This window comes from Lineus longissimus, chromosome 8, assembly GCF_910592395.1.
Source record: "Lineus longissimus chromosome 8, tnLinLong1.2, whole genome shotgun sequence".
Lineage (NCBI taxonomy): Eukaryota > Metazoa > Nemertea > Pilidiophora > Heteronemertea > Lineidae > Lineus > Lineus longissimus.
Genome location: NC_088315.1, coordinates 5,729,081 through 5,754,174, shown reverse-complemented (window position 1 = coordinate 5,754,174; position 25,094 = coordinate 5,729,081). Strand labels below are relative to the sequence as shown.

The 25,094-nt window shown below is 40.1% G+C and overlaps 3 protein-coding genes across 4 annotated transcripts; 1 reads left to right on the top strand and 2 right to left on the bottom strand.

Moving 5' to 3' along the window:
• Positions 1 to 25: 25 nt before the first annotated feature.
• LOC135492796 (transcriptional adapter 3-B-like) lies at positions 26 to 4,258 on the top strand. Its single transcript, XM_064779439.1, has 9 exons — positions 26 to 86; positions 500 to 653; positions 969 to 1,165; positions 1,288 to 1,425; positions 1,653 to 1,923; positions 2,111 to 2,320; positions 2,632 to 2,742; positions 3,029 to 3,222; positions 3,483 to 4,258. The coding sequence occupies exons 2-9, from the start codon at positions 509 to 511 to the stop codon at positions 3,612 to 3,614; spliced, it is 1,398 nt and encodes a 465-aa protein (XP_064635509.1). The 5' UTR covers positions 26 to 86; positions 500 to 508; the 3' UTR covers positions 3,615 to 4,258.
• A 3,722-nt stretch (positions 4,259 to 7,980) lies between these two features.
• LOC135492166 (bifunctional arginine demethylase and lysyl-hydroxylase JMJD6-like) lies at positions 7,981 to 12,079 on the bottom strand. 2 transcript variants are annotated; one of them, XM_064778400.1, is made up of 8 exons: positions 11,912 to 12,079; positions 11,396 to 11,610; positions 10,979 to 11,131; positions 10,515 to 10,642; positions 10,183 to 10,278; positions 9,671 to 10,007; positions 9,378 to 9,529; positions 7,981 to 9,221 (listed from the first exon to the last, which is right to left on the bottom strand). In XM_064778400.1, exons 1-8 carry the CDS (start codon positions 11,964 to 11,966, stop codon positions 9,047 to 9,049), a joined length of 1,311 nt encoding a protein of 436 aa, XP_064634470.1. In that variant the 5' UTR covers positions 11,967 to 12,079; the 3' UTR covers positions 7,981 to 9,046. The 2 variants fall into 2 exon arrangements, with proteins under 2 accessions (XP_064634470.1, XP_064634471.1); XM_064778401.1 differs by having other exon boundaries at positions 10,542 to 10,642.
• Positions 12,080 to 13,413: 1,334 nt separating this feature from the next.
• LOC135492165 (fatty acyl-CoA reductase 1-like) lies at positions 13,414 to 24,417 on the bottom strand. Its single transcript, XM_064778398.1, has 12 exons — positions 24,257 to 24,417; positions 22,882 to 23,080; positions 22,270 to 22,445; positions 21,105 to 21,177; positions 20,471 to 20,577; positions 17,938 to 18,115; positions 17,559 to 17,603; positions 16,867 to 17,135; positions 16,421 to 16,510; positions 15,977 to 16,106; positions 15,705 to 15,832; positions 13,414 to 15,352 (listed from the first exon to the last, which is right to left on the bottom strand). The coding sequence occupies exons 2-12, from the start codon at positions 23,068 to 23,070 to the stop codon at positions 15,163 to 15,165; spliced, it is 1,575 nt and encodes a 524-aa protein (XP_064634468.1). The 5' UTR covers positions 23,071 to 23,080; positions 24,257 to 24,417; the 3' UTR covers positions 13,414 to 15,162.
• Between the last annotated feature and the right edge of the window lie 677 nt (positions 24,418 to 25,094).

The window sequence follows — 25,094 nt, the reverse complement described above, 5'->3', positions numbered from 1 at the left end:
TTGTGAGCCTTGTGCTGATTGGTCAATAAAACCGAAATGGCGATTGCCGTCTAGAAGTGAATTTGGTTTATTTTTCATATATAATTGTAAATATTTCGTATTTACGCACTTTATTCTCTAAACTATGTGATTCAAAATAACAATCAACCTACGTTCTTTCAGAAGCACTAAAAGAATTAAGCCGATCGGCTGTGATTTTGCTGATAATGGCCTGTTTTCTTTGTAGAAATTCACTTTTATGTCAACTTAAGGAAAGGCCAAGTGTCCAGATAAAGGGTTTATCATCGGAGACCCGGTGCAGCATCAACTTGCAACTGATCAACTGACAAGAACTTCTACTGTGATTTTTAGGAAGTGAGATAGAAGGAGGGCCTACAGTACATGAGAGTGTTGGTTAGTTGGCTGCTGACAGTGTCTGTGGTGTTAAACTATTTTCTTATCTGTCAAAAATCTGATCTTTTTACTTCTATGACGTCTTATGATTCATTTTACATTACAGGTTTGAAAGATGAAAGGAAAAAACCAGGGGAAAAGTGTAAATACAAGCAGCAGCACTCATAGCAGCAGCAGTACCAAGATTGATGACTGCCCCTTGAAGTTTCCAGAGCTTCAATCAGTCGACCATACTCGACTATGTCCAAGGTACACAGCAGGTGAGTTATTCTTTTTGGTTTGCATTTAGTCCCCCTTCAGCACCACATACAGAGACATTTGAACTTGACTGATAGGGGAACCATTTTAGGAAGTGACTCAACTAAGCGTCAATCCACAACCACAATCATGAGGCTGATGCTCTTTGACTGCACCACTGCGGCCCAAGATATCTGTGTGCTTGGGTGACTAAATGTCTGTTGACGACTGAATGCAAAGAAGACTATTTGGCACTTATTGGACCCAAGAGAAAACTACATAATTAGAATGTGCTTGTTAATGTTATATGAAATTGCAAGTTATTATTGTTCTTTCAGTTATTGAGAGGAAAGATGGGACAGATAGTGTTTATGTTGAGGAGGCAGACGGCCTACAGACTGACCTAGAAACACTATTGGCTTCTGTTGGTAAACGAATGCGGGTATTGGAAACTGAGATACATGTACTGAGCAACTGGCAAGACAAGAAACCGGGCGAAAAGCATGATAAGAAATCCATTGGCAAAGTTGTACATGTAAGTAGATCCCAAAAGTTTTCTATCACAGATTGCAATTAGCAGCGTCAACAATATACTTGTACTTACATGTAGTTGAATCTCTGTTCAAAATACTGACAATTACTGATTTTTTGTTTTAGGAACCTATTCCGCAAAAGAGGGGAAAAGGTGCCCAACAAGAAGACAAGCCAAACAAAAAGATGAAGTTAGAGAGCACTCCTAGTGGTAGTCGAGGAAAATCCCATGAGACTACGAAGTCGAAAGGCAAGAATGCAACAGTAAGTTTGTAAAGGAAACAACCTTCATCAGAGCACGATGTTTTCTGCAGCTGAGATTAATTTTGCGCTGTGATTCAGCCCTGCCAAGTGCCATTGAGGGGCCTGGGTGTGAGATGTGAGATACAACATCCCAGTCATGTTCATATCAATTGCCTTGTACAATGTATTTGCATTGAAAAAAGAAATATCAAATGTGCTTTCATTTTGGGAATAATTGCCGCTTTCAGATCATCAAGCAAGAGTTACCAGCTGTAGAGTCACCGGCCCCAGATTCAGCAGTGGCTGCTCCACTGAGATTCAACAAGAACGATGCACCAAACCGCTTCTGGCAGTTCATCGAACCGTACTGTGCAAATATTACCAACGATGACTTGAAAGTTCTAGAAGACATTTTGAAATCTCGGGAAGATGACTCTGAATTTTATAAAATTCCCCCCCTCGGGAAGCATTACTCTCAGAAGTGGGCGCAAGAGGATCTCATGGAGGAACAGTGTGAAGGTACATGTTTCTTTTTTACGATGCCAGAAATTGAAGCTTTCTCAGAACCTGCCTTCTCAGGTGGCTTAACGGCCTAGGATTCCTTTGATCTCTTAGCCAATAGATATCTTGGACATTTTTTATTAGTATGATTGTTACCACATCATTGATATTTTTGGTCTAACCTTGTCATCGCTTCGTGATTCAGGTTCTAAGATCACTGAAAGAAAACGCAGCAGTGCAGGGACTGCAAACGGACACGATGCCAGTACCCTGCTGCGGAGATATGACGCAAGTGAACCCCTGGAAGACAACTCTCCATTTGGTCCACTGACACAACGACTCGTCTCCGCATTGATTGAAGAGAACATCATGACGCCTGTGGATGATGCATCGATGACCGAGGTCACTGGAAAAGGTGGGAATATTCTAATACAATCTATTCTACTATAAAATATGTTGGGGTCTGTCTTTCAGCACTGACACATGTCACCATCTGCACACCAAGAGAGCAATGGTTGTTGATGTTGGGAGTTGGGGCTTATGTGAAGAATACCCTCAAGTAGCCTTTGCTGTCCAACAGAGATCCAAGTACCAACCTGAATTGGAATGGCATCAGTCTTGTCCATTTCAGGAGCCACTCTGGCAGTCAATTTCTTCAGTGAAAGATGGGCCAATAACTCATTTGGAAAATTGCTTGTTTTTCAAATCATTTTCTTCTATATGCAGATCCTCAAGAATTCAATGCAAGCATGTCCCCAAGAACCTTGGCAAAACAATTGAATATTGGCAACACATTTACTCTTGAGCGGCGGATAAAAAAAGAACTGGAAGAACAGGGTAGGTGAAAAATGTCAGCACTGAAAATGTTGAGGTTGTCTGAATGACCAGTTGTTAGTCTACATGCTATGCTTCAATAACTACATGTAGAGTTGGCTTTTATGTTTAAGATCATAATGTTTTCTAAGAAGAGTAAAGTATTGGGTGTGCCATTTTATGATCAACTTAAAGGCAGGGGAGGCTGTCACACTATGATCCCTCTCACTGAAAGTGTGCCTAGGGCGGTTGGTCTTAAGTAAATCACTGCAAACATCTTGACCTAATACGTGTGTTCAAATCATTTTAGGTATTCTCGAATGTGAGGACAAAAATGAAGACAACCCAGATGACGAGGTCTTAATGGAACTCAAACGCAAAATGGCCGAACTGAAGTCACTGAGCGCTCACAATGTCGTGATGACCAAACGTCTGCATAAACTTGCAAAGGAGGAGATGGCACGGCAAGAAATGAAGAAGAAAATGGCAGCAGCAGATGCAGAGGTGGGCTGCAGTTTGAGTGATGAATATTCTGCATTCACTCTAAAGCGTGTCTCTACAATTTTTAGTATGGCCCAGTGACTCCAATGCGAAACACATCACAAGGCTTTGACAAATTGCTGCTTTCTGACAGTAACTTCGTCCTGCACTTGGAAAAGATATCACCGACTTATTGCATTGTTTTTGAGTGTGTTTATTGTCAGCATCTTCAGCCTCCCACTCGTAGGAAGAGTTCATTACATTGTCTTCTACTCCTCTTTCAGGTCATGGATGCATTTAGAAGAATTGGCGCATCGAAGAGTAAGAAAAAGACACCAACTAAGAAAGAGAAGGAATCGGCTATGAAAGCATTGAAGGAAAGGACCACAATTGTTAAACAGTTGGAGTTAATGTGAAAAGACTGAACGAGTAGACATTTCCTGCCACAACCTCACAAACGATGAGTTTACATTTTGTCAGAATGCATGATTCATAAGTGTCATGAGCAGCTAACTAAATCTGTGGACTTTCCGTAGGTTCCTTCCAGAAAAATGGCATCTTTCAAAGTCTGACATTCTAATGTCATGCATTGGTTTGAATGAAGAGCATGAGGAAGGCACTGACATGATTAAGAAAGCAATGTATTTGTCGTAAGTGCAGCTGCATACAATGTACTATACAATGTACACTCGAAAGTATACTTAAAAGCAATAGGTTTTTGACAGGGGGATGGCACTGGATGTACACGTACATGTTGATGCATGACAGAATTGAACACTGAGTTGTCTTATTGCTGCTTCATGTGTGTCTTTCAGATAATCATACATGTATTCCCAGCTCTGGCTGGTGGAAGTGACTTGTAAATCATTGATTCCTTATACCAAGGAATGCAAAAGGTCATGCACTGGGTGTGACTGGATTATCTGATGGACTTGAATGTCCTTCATAGTCGCATGAATGGGAGATACCTTTTGCTTACTGCCCTGTCAAAGTTTGATGTTATGTACATGTCATGATGTATGGGTTCAGAATGTCAAAATAAATATTTATACCAAAGTAATTCTTTGCTATCATTTCCATCTTTGTTTGAGTGTATCAAAACTGGTGTTACAGAAATTCTGGTCCTCCCGGAATTTGTATTATGTGCACTTGTGAAATCCGGAATTTTAGGATGTGTCTCTCCCTATCGCCACGAAATCTACTGTCCCAGTTTAGTAGATGTATAAAGATGGTCTAGTTTTTTCCATGAATGTCAGCTGGACAGGCATTGAGTCGCTGTGTCCCACCTGCCTTAAAACAGAATCTGGGTGGATACCAGTAGCCACTACACGCAAAACCCATTTCAATTTCGATTTTTCTGAAAAGTGCTTTTAGAGAGTACCCTACGGGACATCTCAATGGATCGAGAGGATACCACAACCTCTGCTGAGGCCGTCCTTCAACCGACAGATGAAATAACTGCCACCCAGGACGACACAGTTTTGTCACATCCTCCCAATGTGGACGACACAGTTTTGTCACATCCTCCCAATGTGGACAAAGAGGGGCAAACCCGTGCGTGCACGCCGATTGCACCCCCTCAGACGACACTCCTCTGAGTTTCAACCCATTGAAATCCACAGGGATATGCACGATACAGAAAGTGATTTTCGCACTCCCAGGTCAAGTTACACCAACCTGACAGCACCAATCGCGAGTACCTCCACCGCAAACCCAGTCGTCCTAATCACTTCGCCGTCAGACACCCCTCCAGCGTAAGAAGAAGACAAGGACGGCTCGGACCTCGCACCCAGAAGGAAACGATCCCGCACTGATCTTACGGCTTCCAGCACCACCAGGGTAGAGACACAATACCCCATCAGAGAAGATGTCCGCCCCCTCTGGAGACAGGCGCGCAATAGCCGTTCAGCTTTGTTCATACCTTGTCCCTGTCTCAAACAGGAGCACCAATGCCAGAATATCTTCGGCCGTCGGCCTTCTACGTCTACACGCAGACGAACTCACAGAACGAGCAGCCCTGGATGCATCCACAGGTGACGCCTTGGTCCGCATCATAAGGACCATCTATGGGGACGACACAGACGGCTATGATTTAGCCTGCACGCTACTAAATTCCTTAATTACCTCCGACCGAGCAGAGGTCAGACAGGGCCTCCAGCAAAGGGACTCTAGACGTCAACGCCTGCAGCCAGAGCAAATTGCATCCTGCCTGGCCAATCATCAAATACCACAACAGATTTTTCAGCAACGGTCGAACCATGCAGACATATCACACCAACACAAGGTCCGACCCTCAGCGACCCACCCAACCACCAGCGGACAACTCGCAATGCAAATCGAGACAACGCAAAAACTCCAGATCCCCACACCGGAAGCCCAGACCGCACTTCTGAGCTAAGGTCTGAACTTTTGCCCTACACCAGGCGAACCCGATTTTGGAGAACTTTTCAAAGACTTGGATAAATTCATGTCAGTCTCAGACGCAGGGCTTTTTTCACGAAAGTGACCCTGACTCAGACCCAACCCCCACCAGGCCCAACTATCTGGAATGCAAATTCAAATTGCCCTCTAAATGGAACCCCCCCTGGTCCACCAGATTTAGAGGCGCTCATCAAGACTAATGAATACCACTTCGATCGCATCCCTTTATACTCACCTGCCTCGCACAACCTTACAAGGGCAGAAAGAGAAGCACTGTTCCAACTCAAGAACATGCATCAGATCGTTATAAAACCCGCAGACAAAGGATCTGCCGTAGTAATCACGAATAAACGTAATTACATAAAGGAAGCGGAACGCCAACTGTCAAATCGGACACACTACCGCCCGACCCTCATCAACATGGCCCAAACACATGCGGACAATGTCACATCCTTCCTAAGGGACATGCTGCTTACGGGTGAAATCACACAAAAAATGCATGATTACCTCGCCCCAACGGAACCCAAACACCCGGAGTTCTACCTTCTGCCAAAAATCCACAAGGGACACTACCACCACCAGGTAGACCTATCATGTCTGCGAACGACTGCCTACAGAACGCATCTCTCAATTAGCAGACTTTTTTCCTACAACCATTGGTTAAGAACGCACGTTCGTACATTAAGGATACAACACATTTCCTACAATCTATGACAGCCCTGGGACAAATCCCACCGGGCACTCTGCTGGTTACCTTGGATGTCACATCCCTCTACACCAACATACCCATATGGGAAGGTAAAAGAGCTGTGGCACGCCTCCTGAGAAATAGGGGTACCCAAATAGGCCCCTCAAACCAGTCCATCATCAGACTATTGGACTTGGTACTCTCTCAAAATAACTTTCAGTTCAACAATCAGAACTACATACAAGTCTAAGGCACAGTCATGGGGACCAAAGTGGCACCCTCATTTGCCAATCTCTTCATGGCAGACTTTGAAGAGCATCATGTTTCGCACCCACCAAACGAAACCAATATTCTGGGGCAGATTCATTGACGACATCTTCGCCCTCTTCCCACAAACCAGAGAGGAGGTTGAACAATTTGTTGCTTCACTATTCGGTACACCTAACCATCAAATTCACTGCCGAAATTTCAGAGTTAAACGTCACGTTCCTTGACACCCAGGTCAACGTTACTACTGACGGACAGATTTACACAGATCTGTACACTAAACCTACTGATGCCCACAACTACCTGTTGTACTCATCAGCCCACGTTAAGTCATGCAAAAATGGCATTCCCTATGGACAGTTCCTAAGAATTCGCAGAATTTGTTCAAATTTGGAGGATTTCGAGAAACATGCACTGTAAAAGCAACAACGTGATTTATTGCATCGAATGCCGTCAATGTCACATTCGATACGTTGGCGAGACGAAACGGTCTTCATTAGAACGTTTCCAAAATCACTTTTACAGTGTCACCAAAAACATTGCCACAGATGTCATAGGACATCACTTCAACCTCCCAGATCACCATGGCCTCCAGGACATTTCAATCCATGTCCTAGAATTCATGCACATCGCTCCAGGTGGCACAATCGCTAAAAACCAAAGACTCTCTAGGGAGTCTTCTTGGATCCATCGTCAACGCACAATGTCGTCGTTGGGACTCAAAATCAAGGACAACACGTCCTGGTAACCTCCCTCATACTCTTCTGGCGTTTCCATCACCTGTACCAGCCAATGCATGGCAGGAGTAGACCCCTATGCAGCCCATTTCGTCATCCTGATCGTCCAAGTGACAGGACGAGGGCAACTGTAGGCTGGACATGCCCAGGCCGCCAGCAAACGTCCTACCTGTCATACATTCCATCAGTCCCACAACAAATTGAGGATGTGGCCGAGGATAGAGTTCAATTGAGGCTTGTGGCCACTTGCTGTACAGCTGACCGATGATATGTCAATTCATTGTCCGAGTGCAGACATCTTGATATCAAGCAGCCAGCCGGGTTTCCTCTACAAAAACACCCATGTTGGAGATAGTCTAGTCTTGATCGCCTCTTGTGAACCAAAGTTTTTGATATGCATGAGACCAATCTTGATTTCCGCCTTAGGAATCCAGGTTTTTTTCATATGCATGAAACTGATCTCTCAATGGACCAATAGATGTAGATGTAGATGACTCGTGTAATGCCTAATGTCTTCGACCACCAAAATTTCTCGCCAAGACCATTACCGAGGCAGAGCTCAGCAGAGACTGGGAAGACAGAATCTGAAGGTGACAGGGAGATGGTAGGGCAGTTTCCTAAGGTCCACGCAACATACAATATGAACAAAAAACAACAAGAACTACTACATCAAAAAATTTGATATATTCTTAAAAGATATCCTGTTGCTTTTCAGTGGTTCCAATATGGATCATTACAGCAAACACTCTATTTGAAATATATCTACAGCATGTTTCGCAAGTATTGCAAGCAGTACTGATATTTGTACAGGACAAATATCATAAGTTTAAGATTTCTCTTTCAGATTCAAATGACTTTTATCATATAAGAGAGTTTCGTGACACCCTGTAGATATAATTCCACCCTTTCTCATTTATAATTGTATCATGAAGCACAGTAACAGTAAGTAAGTTTTCTTCAAATATACATCCATCAACTGAAGCAGAACACAAGGACCCATTGAGAAACAATGACATTAGAATGGTGCGATGTGGCACATTTCACCTGCATGTTCTTTTCACTACACAACTTTGTCTTTGCAGCACAAATACATGTCGATCGCAACATTTTAGATAAGTACATGTATGCAGCATACACTCAATTTGAAAAAAAACCAATAAATGTAAATGTATGAGGCAATGCAGAAGCAAAAAGCACAAAAATGTAATAACTTGAGAAACACAAAGGATTTAATATATTTAGTGTAAGCACAGAAGCAAATAAACAATAGAATTCATGTTATGCATCATTAGTAAAATAATGTTGACAATCTATTTAAAATTATCAATCAGTTTAATTTGTCGGTGTAATTCTGAACTTTGTTTCTACATGATGAATTTCACAATATTGTAACAGATGAAATAATACAAGCAATCTACAGGTGCATTCCTGACAAACATCTCATGATACATATGAATATGTTAGTGCTTACAGGTCTGATAGCGTTACAGAGTGATACAGGTGTCACAAGGACATGTATGCAGTATGAACCACAATACAGAAACAAGATGTATTGCCATGAACCACAATACAGTATTACAAGAACCATACGCGGAAATAACATTTCCGTCTGGGATTCTCACAAGGAGACATTTTTCTTCAGAAATTTTGTGGTGTATGAATAAAAGTTTAATTATCTCTATCATATAAACCTCTCATAAACTTTTATGGCAGTCACTGAATCACATTTGTGGTGTCACCTATCATGGTTGCTGGCAGCTGGATGGCCGTTCTGTTGGGTGGTGTTTTCATAAGAGGGCTCAGATCTTTGGTGGTCATCGCTATACGGAGAACTTGATGATGTGTCCGTGTGATCGTCGGTATTTATGTTTTGACCATTGTGCGACGGGGAACGTGACGAAGTTCGCAACCTTGGAAAAAGAGAAATGTGAAACATAAATAAAGGCGGTTGACCATGTTAATTCTGTTGAAAAATGTGCTTTACAAATTCTTTATGTTATGTTGTAATATCACATCAATAATTCCGATTTCAGTTCCTGGACCAAGATTTTTCTACTGAGTATTACCTTTTCCTTCTTCCTTGGTTAACCTCTTCCTCTCCATCTGTATCACTGGAACTGGAACTAGAGCTCCCTGAACTTGAGCTGTCCGAGTTCAATCCCGATGGCTTGCTGAAGTCCACCTGATTGGCAATCACCACCAAATCAGGCCGATGTTTCTGAAACATTTACAACAATCGTTAAAAGCGACAGAATATAAGACAAGTTCTTTTAAGTTTTGGCCCAAACCATTTTAGTTAGATTTTTTAAAAAACTTCAGTTGTGTTGCTCATCAACTTTCTCAAGACTGAACAACTCACCTTCAACGCAGTGTACCACTTCTGAGACAACTTTGGCCTCCCGCGAACTGCCTTGTGCCAAACAATGGGAAAGTTAACTGTACTACAGAAGTTCTGAGTCACAGCAATAGTGTCATCTAAGTTCACAACCACATGCCACCAGCCACCAGGAACGAATACCGTCTCTCCTGGACCCTGAAGGATTTCAAGCGGGGCATATTCCTTTGGCCAATCAGGTTGCTTTGTACGTGGGTAGACATATTTGAACCAAGTGACCGCCTCGTCTCTGTGTTTCCAACCCTCGCCAGGTTTAAGTTTCAGCATTGCCTTCGGAGTTTCCGTTGGAAATAAGCACCATCTGAAAATATTTCAGAATGAAAATCACATTGTAAGAATGTTGACTCAGTTACCAGGAACATCTGACAGATCATCGTTTATCAATGAAGTTAGCTGGATGTCCAGAAGAAGAGTAGACCTCTCAACCATTTAGCATATTTCTCAGTAAATGATCCACTGAAGACATGGATACTTACCTTTTATGGCCCAGTACCAGGGCATTCCAAGCACTTGTCCCAAGAGGATCGATATGTATTCCAGTCCCTGACCGGGCTGGTCCCATCACAAACCACCTGAAACAAGGGAAAGGCATGACCATGCTACTGTAAATATGAGGATTTGTATTTTTTCTACATGTTTTCTGTGGGAAAGCTATGCCTCAGTAATGGTTTACTAACCCCAAGTGGTCATACGCCAAGTATGTACGCATTCTCCCTGAATTTATTCTCACTACATTTTCATTTTTTTCTTGATGACACCCTTCTATGTGTGGAGAACACTTGGGAGTAATATTGTTAGATAAACAAACCTGGGACTGAAGTAAACGTCTCCATACCTGTACGGAGGGCGACGCTCTTCGCCAGCATACTTGAATAAGTCCTCCTTGAAGTATTTCGGGACATCATAGTCATCAAGGAGACGTTGCCTCTTTGGGTGCTGAAACAAGCGAACATCAATGATAAAATCTAGTCAGGACTTACAGGGTGTAACGAAGTGCTATCATTCTGATCTTTAGGTCGATAGGAACACCATTGTTCCTTGGATTTCACAGGAGTACAGAGGATCCCCTCCCACCCAAAAAGAGAACTGTATATTTTCTACATCAACATTTTCACTTCCGAGTGAATCAGATTATATTATCCGCCAATTTTTGATGCAATGATGACTCATATTCATAATAGCTCACTGCTTGTTCGCACAGAGGGATGTCAAAATCTGAGTTGTATTTCTTGGGGCTATGGCCAAACCTGATTTCCAAATGCATGTACTTACTTCTCCATAACTGCTATCAAATATATAAAGTGGACTATCATCCTTGTTACATTTCATATATTCTACAAAATACTTCATTTTCATCTTCACTGAATACCCATCATCATCTTCACCACACTTGAATCGTTGATTACGATATTTCTTCGTCAGTTTCTGAAACAGAAAGACCTCATGTCTGATTCATCATGCAAATTGTTTTGAAGCATCAGACACAGAAAGGTGATCAACAAAAGTAGGAAGGGCCAAGGACAATAAAGCTTTCCATGTCTATTAACATAAATAAACCCAAAATGCGATGACTTACAATGTACTAGAGATACTATGTACCAACACAGCGCACCACCTAGAATCCCAGCCAAAGGCAGCGATTCTCCAATAAATTTCCTGGGTATACATTTCAGTTCTCTTAAATCTCACCTCCAATGTCCATTTTGATGTGGCTCTCCATTCCAATTGATCATTGGTAATCACACATGGCCTGTAGACTTTCTCCCATTTATCTACGAATTCTGAATGCGACACCTTCAGGGCATCAATTCTTGGCACATTGTCTAAATCTTTAACTGCTGATAATGATGTATCGAACGTATTGGCCAAGTCCAACCTGTACCAACCATGTTTCTCACTTAATTCTGAAACAAATTAATTTTGTGTTTACTTTACAGTGTGAAAATTATTCTTATCTAATCTACTATAATCTAGTATAGTAGAACTGTTGCGATGTCAATCAGGAGAAGGCAATTGGTATGAGAACTTCAGATTGGTAGGCCAGGGCTATCTAATGATCATCAGACATCATTACTTATATCTTATTAGTCTCCGCATGAAAAGTCGGCATATGTCTTATCATATAGTCAAGGATGCACTGACTGAGTGATGCACTACAAAATGTACAGCCGGGACAATAATTGTGGAGTATTGTAAAATTCGTACCAGGTCTAGCTTTCTTCTTCGCTTCTTTTACACGTTTTCGTGTTCTATGATCCATTCCTGATCATGGCATCAAACTAAGTGTTCTAGTTGGCTTTGGTATCACAGTAAAATGCCCTTTTTGATGCTTTTTTGCGCAGTCCAACGTCATGGACATTTTGCGACTGACGGAAATCCGGCGAAGTTCCACGCATGCGCCTTGATACTAGCGCCTTGACCGATGAGCGGAGTATGTCGTGGCGGGAAAATTGAGACGCGCACGTGTTAATTAGTAGAATGAAGTGCTGTCAAAATCCATCATCATCGGAAGTAGGACTGGTTAATGGTGAAAATATGTGCTCAATTTCTGAAATAGCATATCATCTTTCATTTTGCTGAATTCTTTTTCACTTCACTTTGAGTTTTGGACGGCAAAACGCAACTGAAAGGACTCAACCGTGAGCGAACGGCTAGGCGCTTCGCTTGCAGGGAGATAATGAAATGTTGTGCTTGTACGGGCACGCTCAACATAAAATTACAACCTGAAGACAAGTTGTACGAATAAATAAATCACTGGTTTCAAAAAGGTGTCTGGTTTCATCAAAAGATTTTCTCCCCCCCGGCCTCCCCGCGCCCGGCGCCCGACATCGTCAAAGTAGCCGCCAGGCGATAGTCCATTATTCAGCTGTAAATCCTATTGGTCAGTCAGAATGACAGCGGCGCCATATAGATGCGCAGTAGCCAACTGCGCATGCCGCGTGCTTCATTATTGCAGCAGACGACATATTTCCTCTATTTCTTCCGCGGGCCCGGATCCGATGAGGCCAACCCGAACCTGGGGATTGCAACGCCTCGAAAGAAAAGGTGATACCTTCAGGTATGTGTAGATATATATTAAAATGGTAAAAAATTCTTGATCACCCTCTGCCAAGTGCTGAACGTCTGCTGCTGTGATGCTGTAAAGGTGATAGTGGCATATCCAGAGATGATGAGTTCAGCTCAGGCGACGTGTGCCGTGTGTACGCGCGAATGTAGGCTAGATCGGCGGATAGGCACTGTTCAGAACTTCCTTGCCGTTAGGCCTATATCTTTATATCTGACTAATGACATGCCTTGAAGACCAACGTAACGCCCATCCTCATGCAACGTGCGCTGACGATCCACCCATAGTCAATACCGGTATATATTGCTCTCCCTAGCTGGACACACCGGTCTGTGCTGGCCCCAGTCTCACACACACCAGGCGATAGAGGCATCCAAGTGCTCTGCCCAACTGACTCCCATGTCTAAAGGGGGTTACCCATTTCAATTCAAGGGGTCCCTCTTGTATCAAAATTTAAAACTACATGACTTACACGTGTATGGGTCATAGGAGTTTTTATGTGTTTAAGACATTGTAAAGGGGGAGCTAGAAATCAACAGCATACTGATGCCTCGAATCCTGACTGAATCCATTTCCTTCCTTGGCGAGATTACGGAGGTCTCCATCAGCATCTCACGAAAAGGAAAAGAAGAAACGTCATCGGTAAGTTCTATCAAATTCTCTTTTTTAATTGAAAATATATTATGCTGAAATTTTCTTTTTGTTCTATTTGTAGCATTGTATTTGGTCACTTACAATTTGGGGGGGGGGGGGGCTAATTAGCACTAATTAGCACTAATTAGGGAATTAATCCACATAGCTGACACAACATCAAGAATAAAATGAATCAAAGATCAGCTGGAGAAGTCCTCCTTAGTCCTTACACCTAAATTGAGACAAAGCATTCCAATTGACACTGTACTCAGTTTGATAACTCTCTCACAGTAGGCCTATTGGTATATATACTCAGCTCATTATTTTCATAAATAAGTATCAATAAGAGAAAAACTCTCGTAAACATCCTCTGCTTTTGGGTTGGACAAGACACCAAGAGGATGGATAACCAGTTGTGGAGATTGAAATACATACCATATAACTTATAAAATGAAGGCAAATGACAGATGAAATTTATAATAGAATCAAGAGCACATTTGAAAGTCGAGCACATTACCATTTTTTGCAAATCTTTCCAACCAAGGTCAACCATGCAATGGTAACAGCGTAAAAGGCTGCAACTCCACATTTTACAGTTTGTAGTGGGCATTTCCACCTTTTGACCTAATTCTCAATTATGGTAAATATATGCTATAAAACAAAACAAAGACATATTTGTTCCGAGATGCTTGAAATAGTCTGAGGTTAAACACGAGTTTCTCTTTCTACCTTACCATTGCATGGCTGAAATCATGAGTTAACAATGCAGTTTCCATATAAACCAAAACCAGATTGGAGGAGTTACATAATATTTACCTACTATATTTAGTTTCCTTGCCTCTTTTCTAAATATTTCATAAGTAGCGATATGAAAAATTAAAGTACCTGGGAGGGTAAATATGTTGGCCCAGCTTATTCAGTAAAGAAAATTTCATCTTGCTATATCAAGCACCAAGACTCACTATATTTTAGTAAATGAAAATATATACAAAAACAAAACTGTCACGTTTTCACCCCCATTGTTTTTTGAGTTATGCAGCCGTTTTTCATAATTTGTTGGCATGTTACTGTTATCACCCAAATCTCTGCACCTTTTTAATATTGCATTGAGTGAAAATAAAAATGCCTGCACAAATTTGGTAGTTTACCATGTTTACAGTCTTTGAAAATCCTCAAATAAATAAGAACTTAATTTTAGATGCAAATTCAAATACAGGCATAAACCAACAGCCAGATTTCAAAAGCTAAGGCTGATAATTTTACCACAAAGGAACTGCCTCCTATCTCCTGATATGAAGTTGTCGGACTAGTCATCTTAAGAAAGATATATTATCACCGCCTCCTAGAATCAGAGCTTTTGCAAATTTTCCGATTAGCCACAATGGCAACACCACCACCATCAGTACATATATGCAGGAAATTTTGTAATCCGCCAAAATGAAAATGGTGATAATCTTTTCTTGTCAGAAATCTTTGGTTATCACGAAAATTTGGTGGTTTAAAGTAATTGAGAGCTGGTGTTAAATGAATTAACAAACTGCTAGAAATTAACATAATACTCCAGAAGAACTAAGCCTACATTGTAAATATGACCTCGATCATGCTTTACATACATCATTCAGAGTGGCAAGTACAGATTACCTATAATCTATACTTAATAGTTGCTACTTTGTAATGACACTTGATGGTACCGCCCAACTGGCCATCAAACACTTCATAATAATTTTTGCCTGATTATGCTGCCATCTGGTTGGTCAACTCAGCGCCTCAGTGCATCAGTTGATTTCTGCACAGCTAGTGTGCTGCTGATTTTCAAGAAGCGCACAAACTTGAAGACCAGTCCGAGGATCAAATACCACAAATTTCCAGCAAGTTGTGACCTTGCAACCAAAACCCTCCAAAGGGTCACAGCAACTAGCGTGTTGAAGCAGTAGCGAATGTTTCGAAGTCTGAAAGAGATATTGATGTAATGTTTTTAAAGGCAATTAAACACATTGGATTTGAAACTGGCAAGTCTAATATAGCATGAGGAAGTGTATACTGTAATGGGAAATTAGACTTTAGTACGGTTACAAAATTTATCAATTGCCTAAGAGGCAAAGTACAAAGTCATCATCCTAATCATGACATTGTCATGGTTACTTGAAATCTTAACCGTTATAATCCATGCTCACCCAGGTTCAATACAATTATTAGTAAGGCATCATAATACTAAAAAAGTGTTACTTTTGCCACCTTCTATACCATGCCATCTATCTCTATGATTTCACTCATTTCTGTGTTTTTCGATTCTCAACCTACCTCTTCAAATTTGCTCTGGCTGCAGGAATTTCATTTTCATCTTCATTGAGAATGAACTTTTTCGCACCAAAACAGAACGTGTCATTGTAATGATGCCAGTCGATAGCCCTTGGGTCAAGATAAAATGACTGAAATTGACAGAGAGTAAAAAGTTTGACTTCTTTAAATTTGTGATCTACTGTCCAGAACATCCTCTGGAGGCAATAAATGCATGATTCAGGGCATTACCAAACTATTCATAGACAAAAGATGCTCTCCACCGTGTTACTTACGCTCTTCTCAGCTGTGGACATGCTGGAATGCAGGACATCCAGACTGTTGTATGACCAGTGCCACTCGTGGGTGATGAAGAAATTCAGAGTTTCTATCACTTTATGCAGTTTCTTGTAGATATGTACCATCCTAGAAAAGATAAACATCTTATGATATTGGCACGATTATTACAAAAGACGAATTTTGTCCTGCTATGTGTTGGCTTTCATGAACTCTCTGTCAACATGGTCAATTAGTTAATTGACTTGAATAAGTATCCTTGTTCAACCAAGTAACTGCACTGCATTAATTACTTGAAGGTGAATTATGGCCAAAAAAGCTTGTCAAATTGACTTAAAACCAAACTTTTTCGACTTCCTAAACTGATCCTCCTAAAGTTCTGCTCAATTATCTGAATGTAACAAAATAATTGATTTGGGGGGGGGGGGGGGAACATTATTTACCTTGGTTTCTTGCCAACCATTCTGAATCCCAGGTCGGCTATGTATGCCGGAATCAAATGAGACACAACAACCCAGTAATCATGAATGTAGCTAGAAAATGAAAAAGATCAAAATCAAATAGAGTTTTAACTTATTACTAGTCGGCCGATGCAATTTGCTAAATTGGTTAGAGATCCTGCTTTGTCTTGTTTGTTGTTACATGAGCAGCAGAAATTCAGAGATCATGCTGTCAGTACAAGAAAACAGTCTAGGACTTGGCGCTATCTTGAAGATGACTGTACTGCCAAGAAATAGTATGGACAAAGTCTTGGTATTGCTTTGTGAAATACTGCTTGATGGGTGTCAGCCCTAGTGAATTCATAGTAAAATTTGTCCTCGGTATATTATTTTATATTCCTCTAGAACTTAAAACGCGAAGTTTTCCATTCATAGAAAAGTAAACATACCTTCTTGAAGTCATGACAAGGTTTGGTCTTCTGAATACCGAATCCAAGGGGTTTTTCTTGAAGAACTTTGTCACAACATTCCCAACTTCTCCCCATGTGAATGGGTTCAAGGTCCCCGTTGTGCAGTGGTAGATGTTTATCTTTTTGGGTTTGTTGATTGCTGTGTGCCATGCAGTAATGACAAGCATATTCACAACCATGTCACATGGTACGATGTCCGCTTTTGCATCTAGTTCACAATGGAGAGACTTCAGTAGACCCTTCCCAGTCTAAAAATCAAAAAAGTCAAACTTATCACTGACCGCACCACATGCAAGTAGTTTTATATTATTAGTACACTGTCTGTTCCAGTGCGGAAAGGTTGATCTCTTCTCTATTTCCAAATTCTGTGACCAAAATAATCTGCCACCAAAGGTCCATCATTATAAAGTGCAGGGGAGACATCCGTAGGTGAAATCAACATTTTAACATTTTGACTGTTCTCTGAAAGATAAACCTTATACCCTGATTCACCAAAGAGGAGAAATAGTATCAGTTCACTGAACATTTTTTTGATTAAATAATAATTAAAGTCAGAACAGTCTATCAGTAACCTAATGCTCTGCATTCTTTATCCCTTTGATGCATGCTACAGCAAGAAATCTGACCAGACAGACATTTAATGAAAATCATCAAACAAATTCTATACTTACCGCTACATATAATCCAGCAGCACCATTGAAACTATCAATCCAGCCCTGAAAAAATAACATGTCAATTTCAGAATGTAGATTTCCAGGTTCAATAGCACAGTTAGCATCCACTTGAATTCTTGGGCTTTAAACAAACGCATCAGAAATGAAATGCATTTTTCAAAACAAAATCAAATATCAGAAACAAGATAAAAATACAAATACACATACTACCAATGCAATATTACATGGATGGAACAATGATGATGTATTATATAATGCCAGTTTAACATTCTTTACTACATTCATTTACTGATTCAGACAAACTTTTTTAAGTAAGTAAGCCAGTATTGGAGTTCAAACTTCAAGTTATAGACATTACAAACAACACTGTACTCACAGGGAGAGGATCTTTCCATACTGCTCCAATGATTGAAGGTCGAACAATGGCCACTGGTAAATCAGTTGCCTCTTCTGTGAGAAGCACTTCCGCAAGATGTTTGGTGAATGTGTATGTGTTTGGTTTCTCTTTGAGGAGATAAGGTGTCATGGCATTGACTAGTGAATCATCCATCCAACTGAAGAACAAGAAAAAGATTTTTTAAGTAAGTACAAGCTTACTATATATTAATTGTTAGGATTTTAGACATATACGTTGTATTTGGTTGCCCCTTTTCATGGCTATAAGCTCAAAGCCATGACAATATTCAAAAAATGCATGCAAGAACCCAGTAACTACATTTTTGTTGAAATGCAGTTATTGGTATCATTTTGTTTTGTCAAACTGCATTCTATTACCTGAAATCAAAAGCACTGCTGTATCTGGTGTCAGTTTTGAAATGTTGAAAATGCCCTCAAAACTTTGCACATGTATAAAAAGACAGGGTCAAAAGATTAAATGAATTCCCTCTGGCGTTCATTATCAAGGTAAACTGGTATATGATTAAAAACCTACAAATTTATTTTCTCACAAAATGCAGGACAGCATGAGCCCTTCAGCTATGACACCAACTACATAACCAGCCAACTGATTTGATGGTATAGTAATCTCATCATCTCTTAGAATTTTCTAATATGAGATGTCCCTAATAATGTTACATGACAAAACATAAACGAGTAACATCAAATAAATTAATGATTTGTATGTTTGACATAATGTTATAAAAATAATTTTGATTCCAAATCATCCCAAGAGTGAGCAAAAAATTGGCAGCAGATACATGTAGGTTAGAGTATTGGTTGAGCATTAAAGCTCTAAGCGAGGGAACACAAACAGCATATCAGGCCATGGTCACAAAAGGCCTCCATCCTTTATTCTAAACAAATGCTTACTTTAAAGCTTCTGATTACAGCTGTTTGTTTTTAGCCACTGGCTCTCTGAGTTATGAATTAAACCTGGTACCAGCTTGCAATTTATAACCAGACCAATGACATTGAAACTATTGACAGCTTGACATTGGTAAAAGATAGAAAAGATTCCCAGGATATGAAATTTATTTTCAGCACTTTAAAATCTTTCAAAAGTGACGAGTATAAAGTCCCCATGCTGAGAGTGATATCAAAACTTGAAAATAGGAGGTTGGATAACCAATATCCCCAGACACATGAACATTGCCATAATCTGCACTTAAGTATTAAAACATATGGATCATAGCATCGGTGGGTTAGTGTATCTGGCTCATGGATCAATGCTCCAGCTGAAATCGAAATAGGATGGGGAAGGGGTTATGCGGTCTAGTTTTCCACTTATTTGATGTACTACTATATACTCTTTGATGGTTTCAGAATTGACTCATAAGGAGAAAATGATAAACTATAATGGTTATATTCAGATACAGTCTAAGTATCACAGCCATTTGCAGAGAACATGTGATTTATGTAACGACTCTCTGAAAAAAATCAAAAGCATGTAGCCTCCGCCATATCTATGCCTGCGGTATTTAGCCAACTGCGGGTGAAGTGACTGTGCAAATGTGAGGTAAAGTCAGTACAAAATATATCTAATTGATCAATATATCTGTCACGACAGTCATTGATTTAAGATACATACGTTCTGCTTGTTACGGCATTGTTCTGACATTTGAAATACCCTACGCAACCAGACATAATTCGATATCATGATTGGTGGGGACATGAGATTTTTACAAGAATCTATTTCTGCTACAATATACCAATTGAACATGATATAACTTAACTGTCACAAGTGAATTGATAGTACTGAACTCGGGAATGGCAGCATATGCCTGATTACCAAATTCGATCTATGACACTAAATGATATGACAAGATCACGCCACTACTTCAGAGCAGGTATTATCCTTATCTAAAAAGTCAAGTTGGATTAAAGTTATATTGTCTCAGTCAGCCCTACAATGTCAATTTTCAGAATGGAGTCAAGTAGACATGTAATTCCGATGAACAGTTCCTTCCCCAATCATTATCTGTCTTAATACCGGTACATGAATGTTTTGTTAAGTCCTATTTCATATGGCAGCTACTAGTATATAATAGACTTACATTATTATCAATAGTTACTTTGCTCTGAATGAAAGGGAAAGGTACATGGTAACATACTTTATGAGACAGACATGTTACAGATGGTCTAAAATAGATACAGGTTCCTCTGATCTTTAAGGTTGTTCAGGAATTGCACAATTCACCCCTATCAAAATGTGCCCTTCATCAGTATGCATTTAATAAGTCGTTGATCTGAAATACTTAAAATAAATTTCGCTTTAATTCATGAAAGTTTTAATTTCAAGAACAATGCATCTTTTCATAATATGAATGTCTTTATCTTTATGCTCAGATGAGAAAGACCATGAACACATATTGTAAAAGATTCACTAATCACGAAATGCAGACAAAAAGAGGATTGAACCCAACAAAGGTAAGTAATGATTGAAAAGTATTCCATCGGAATAACAGGCTTACCTGATGGCATCTATGATCTGGTCGGGGCTTACAACTGATGGGTAGACTAGTTCTTCTATCATTGGTCGCTCACAGTTCGAATAGGCTGTCGACACGTGGATAAATGCCTGGAAGCGAATAATTTGTTTTTGAAAAAACCAGCCAGATTTACTTAAGCAGACATTGTAAGTATTTTATGACAGGTTCCTGTTTTTTAAAGAATATTCAAATTGAAAAGTTCTGGTGGCAACAAGGATACAAAAAGTAAAACCTAACAACTCAAAATGAGGCATTTTGGTTGTCCAACGGGTTTGTTACACATGTTAGGAGCGTTTTTTTCAATTTCTCATTGAAAAAACGAAATAGTCAAGTGCCATTTTACTTCCTTAAAACATGAATGTAATTACAACCAAATACTGATCATATGATAAATATCAAATCAAAGTACCTAACATCTATTTGGCATTTAAGTTATTTTAAAAAGACAATCACTTTGTGGGTCAACTTGAGGTTAAATAGTTCAACACTGCTATTGTCACTTTAGATATCTTCCCTTATTGCATAATAATGATATCATATTAAGGTTACACTGTACTGTACTGTACTGTGATTAAATGTTTCAGCACACCATAAAAATGTTGCAATAATAACCTACCTGTAAATTTGGCAACTGCTTGGCTAAATGCACTACTTTTCTAACCCCAATCACATTCATTTCAACCGCTATTCTGAAAAATATATATCTTACAATAAGCAAATAAAGAAACTGACCCAATGTCCTTAAAAGTAGAAATGACAGGCCTGTTGAGAGTTAAAAAGTGGCACCGGTTAGGTATGGAACCTGGGACCTCTGGCCGACGCGCTCTCCTCTCTCTTGATTTGGTGACTGAAATGCTGCTAGAGCTTGGGCCTTGGTAGAAGGGGACTGGAAACTTAAAATTCCATAAAAATAACTTTGGGGTGCAGTAGTGGTTCACATATCATGAATTATGTCCATAATACCAGTATTCACACTGAGCACATATACTTGCACTCTGTGAACTTGCCAACTTGCAAAATATTAGTTTTCTGTTTGCACACATCATGAGTGAAGTTTCAGATACACTGTCAAATACAATTTCTGTCACGTGTGGCCAGTCAAATCAGTTGTGACCAATATGAGACAGACAGCTATTCACATGCAACCATGACTCTCAAACAAACAAAAGACCAGGGGATTGCTATTCTTACTTTTTCATATCAACTATTGCTTTTACTTTGAGGATGTCATAGTGGAATATAATCGATCATTAGGTTTTGTCTTCAATGTGATCATGACTGACCTAGTCTAATAGTGCATAATAATGATTAAGATTGTCCTAACAGGCCTAACAGAGCAAATATGAACTTCCATACTCTCTCAATGATCACTTCATAAGACGTGATTGAGAACTCCATTATACAAAAGAGAGTGTTTCAAAGGAGGTGTAAAGTCTTTATTTAAACAATCTGCATTGTTTCAAGACTACTTGAAAATGTTGACTATTATTTATCTTAAATCAAGACACCATTATTGACCTAAATTCGGACACAGATATCACTTTAACTGACTTCATGAGGAAAGCTAAGGGGACACTGATAGGTCAGTCGTCTAGACCTTAAATCAAATACAACTGGAATTAGTTTAAGTGGATGACTTTTAATCGAGTTCCTTGACAAAAGTTAGTTTGAATTTACCATCGTATATATTCGTTGTGAAACTTTGATATAACATGAGCATGATTTTATCAGTTTTCACAAACGATTGATGCTTTTAAAATTCTGAATCTGTTACTACCTACCTTAAAGGTTCATCAAATTTGAGAGTAGCAGCTGAGTGAAATATAATGGATACTTCTTTTTGGATCTTTTCTAAATCCGCATTGGATATCCCTAGTTCATGCTCAAGCATGTTGCCTTGTACTGGGACGATTTTCTGAGTAAAATTTGGCTGTTCCTCTCGGAGCCTGTCAAACAACTGCAAAGAAAACATTAAATCAAAATTGAGTTGCACTTCTTTTAAATTCGAAGTCAAACCTTTATAGAATTACAACGCTGCAAACAGTTGAAGGTTAGGCTCGGTCATACAAGAACAACTGGCATGTGAGCTTCTATGCTGTAATTGTGAGCAGGTCACTATGTAAACAAGCACATTGCCAGAAGCCCTTCAGTTGGTTAGAGTACCTCCAAAAGTTAAAGCACATTAAATTGATAACTTGACTTAAGAGGAGGTTATTTCCAAATAACCCTTATGAAATCTGCCAGAGAAAACACTGGTTTCATAACCCCTGATGGCCAAGTTAAAGCACATTAAATTGATAACTTGACTTAAGAGGAGGTTATTTCCAAATAACTCTAATGAGTTCTGCTAGAGAGAACACTGGTTTCATAACCCCTGATGGCCAAATTCTTACCTTGCATTGCAGAATGTGTTCCAGCCTCTCCTGGACATTTTGCCCTTTCTTTGGCCTCGTCAGTAAATATAAACATTTTATTCCAGGAAAACATCTTAACAGTTTCTCTATCAGAACTTTGCCCACAAATCCTGTACCTCCAGTTATGAAGATACCCTTATCGGTGTAGAATTCAGAAACTGGCTGCATTTTGAAGTTGCTGAAAGTAAAAAGAAATATGGACCTTAAATGTGAAACACAAATTAATGTGCAAAGGAGGAGTCCAATGCATTAATCAATAATTCATGATTGATGTACAATGATACACAAGCTTTTGTCCCTTGATGACAATACTGTGACTGCTAAGGAAGCTTGAGAATGGGTAAGCCCAGTGCATGTGATCGAATCTGAATTCATACTGGAGCTACATAAAGCTGCAATGTAGGATTGTGGCTTGTTACCACTGATGCCCACTGGAAATGGAGGACTGGTGAGTCAATTGGGGCCAATGAAAACTCCCAATGGGTCCCAATGGAAGTGGTTCCTGGGCGAATGGAGGGAAGCAAACAACTAGTTTTTGCCACAAGAAGAAGAAGGGAATCGAAGTAAAAAGATTTTGGTGGATTCCAGTGGAAACAAGAGTGATGATCCAGTAAGGCTTCCAAGGAAACAAATTGAGACCTGATAGATCATTTGTAAGGGAAACAAAAAAAACCCAGATGGGTGCAACTCAAAGGATATAAAGATGAAATGGCTGCAGCTAATAGTCCTAAAGGCCTCCAAAGACTCAGCTCAAAACAAGTATCCAAAAGTGGCTCTCAATATGCAGTTGACCACAATGAAAAGCATAACAATTTGCATTCTCTCCAAATTTAACCAGGATCCAGTTCACCCAAGTGGAAACCATTATACACAAGCCCAAGTGGACCCCAGTGGGGCTGGTGGAACCAGCCTACCGGCCTTGGCTACGAATTAGGGTTTCCAAGGCGTGGCTTCTCTCGAGATCACAATTGGAAGAAGCTGCTAGATACAGATGCAACACATCACAGACTACAGATTCTTAGATACTAGATATTAGATACCTTGAACTATACGATAGAATCGCACATAACCTCAGCTGAATTCAGTGCACATGTACTAACAACGACAACGGTATAATTATCTGATCGTCTGCTGGTGCGATACTGTGTATAGGGAAAATCCACTGCTTGTTCTTGACGGATATACCACCAGCAGCATAGAGTACACGTGCTGATACCGAAAATAGACATCTAATGATGATTAATCAGGTCAGGAGATAATGCTACAACATCTTATACGGTACACTACATGACAGGATACATTTGTTCAGAAAGAATTATGCAGAAATCGAACCGAATATCACATTAGCCCCTACCTTTCGCATATATTGTTAAATTTATCCTTTGACACTATGTTAATCGGTCACGCCAGCTGAGCATTGTACTGTCGATCTTCCCAGCAGCCGGTGATATTATGACGGTCTATTATAGTGCAGACGAGATATCATCTAACCGTGTTAATTAGTGAGAACGTGGTGTGATTGGTTGAAAATATCTTCTGATAGTGAATGTGGAGCCATCTGGTTTAAGCGGGATCACTGCTGATTTTGAACACTGATGTTTCGATGTCTATCTGTTATTTCTACCATTTCATGCATATAGCAGGGGCGGATCCAGACTTTTAGAAAGGTGGTGGGGGGGGGGGGGTTGTAAGTGAAGGCAAAGCCTGAACATTGCGAGCGCCGCAGGCGCGAAGCGCGAACGGGGGTCTAGGGGCCCTCCCCATGCAGAAAAATTTGAAAACTAGAACTCTGAAATGCGTTTTCAAGATAATTTCTACCTCCATGTTTGACGGAATATTTGGTATGTTTTAGGAGTCTTGAAAAAAACCCGACGCCCACGCCCCCGCCTAGATCCGACACTGTATTGCATTTGTTTTAAGGGGGTACGGCGTTCGTAATTATTGGTGGTCCAGGAAAATTGAAGTGCAGTTGGACACAATGCCGTAGTGCGGTATGCAAACAAACACGATGGAACTTTGTATTTATAGCATTTGTATATCTGTCTAAGTGCACCGACTACTGTTCGGATTTCTTAAAAGTTAGGTTTCTATTCATCTGAGCTTCGAAACCAAACATACATGTATCCCTTTAAATGAAATGGTCGAATCGTTCCTCTCGCACTCACAAAGCAACCGTTTATTCGCTGTAGAAG

Coding starts and splice junctions, on each gene's coding strand:
- LOC135492796 (XM_064779439.1), top strand. CDS start 509: ATGAAAGGAAAAAACCAGGGGAAAAGTGTAAATACAAGCAGCAGCACT. Junction 1,426..1,652: donor CGAAAGGCAAGAATGCAACA/GTAAGTTTGTAA, acceptor TGCCGCTTTCAG/ATCATCAAGCAAGAGTTACC. Junction 3,223..3,482: donor TGGCAGCAGCAGATGCAGAG/GTGGGCTGCAGT, acceptor CTCCTCTTTCAG/GTCATGGATGCATTTAGAAG.
- LOC135492166 (XM_064778400.1), bottom strand. CDS start 11,966: ATGGATCATAGAACACGAAAACGTGTAAAAGAAGCGAAGAAGAAAGCT. Junction 11,611..11,911: donor GAAGAAGAAAGCTAGACCTG/GTACGAATTTTA, acceptor AATTTGTTTCAG/AATTAAGTGAGAAACATGGT. Junction 9,222..9,377: donor AACCAAGGAAGAAGGAAAAG/GTAATACTCAGT, acceptor TCTTTTTCCAAG/GTTGCGAACTTCGTCACGTT.
- LOC135492165 (XM_064778398.1), bottom strand. CDS start 23,070: ATGCAGCCAGTTTCTGAATTCTACACCGATAAGGGTATCTTCATAACT. Junction 17,604..17,937: donor TATGGAAAGATCCTCTCCCT/GTGAGTACAGTG, acceptor TTATTTTTTCAG/GGCTGGATTGATAGTTTCAA. Junction 15,353..15,704: donor GCCAGAGCAAATTTGAAGAG/GTAGGTTGAGAA, acceptor TATCTCTTTCAG/ACTTCGAAACATTCGCTACT.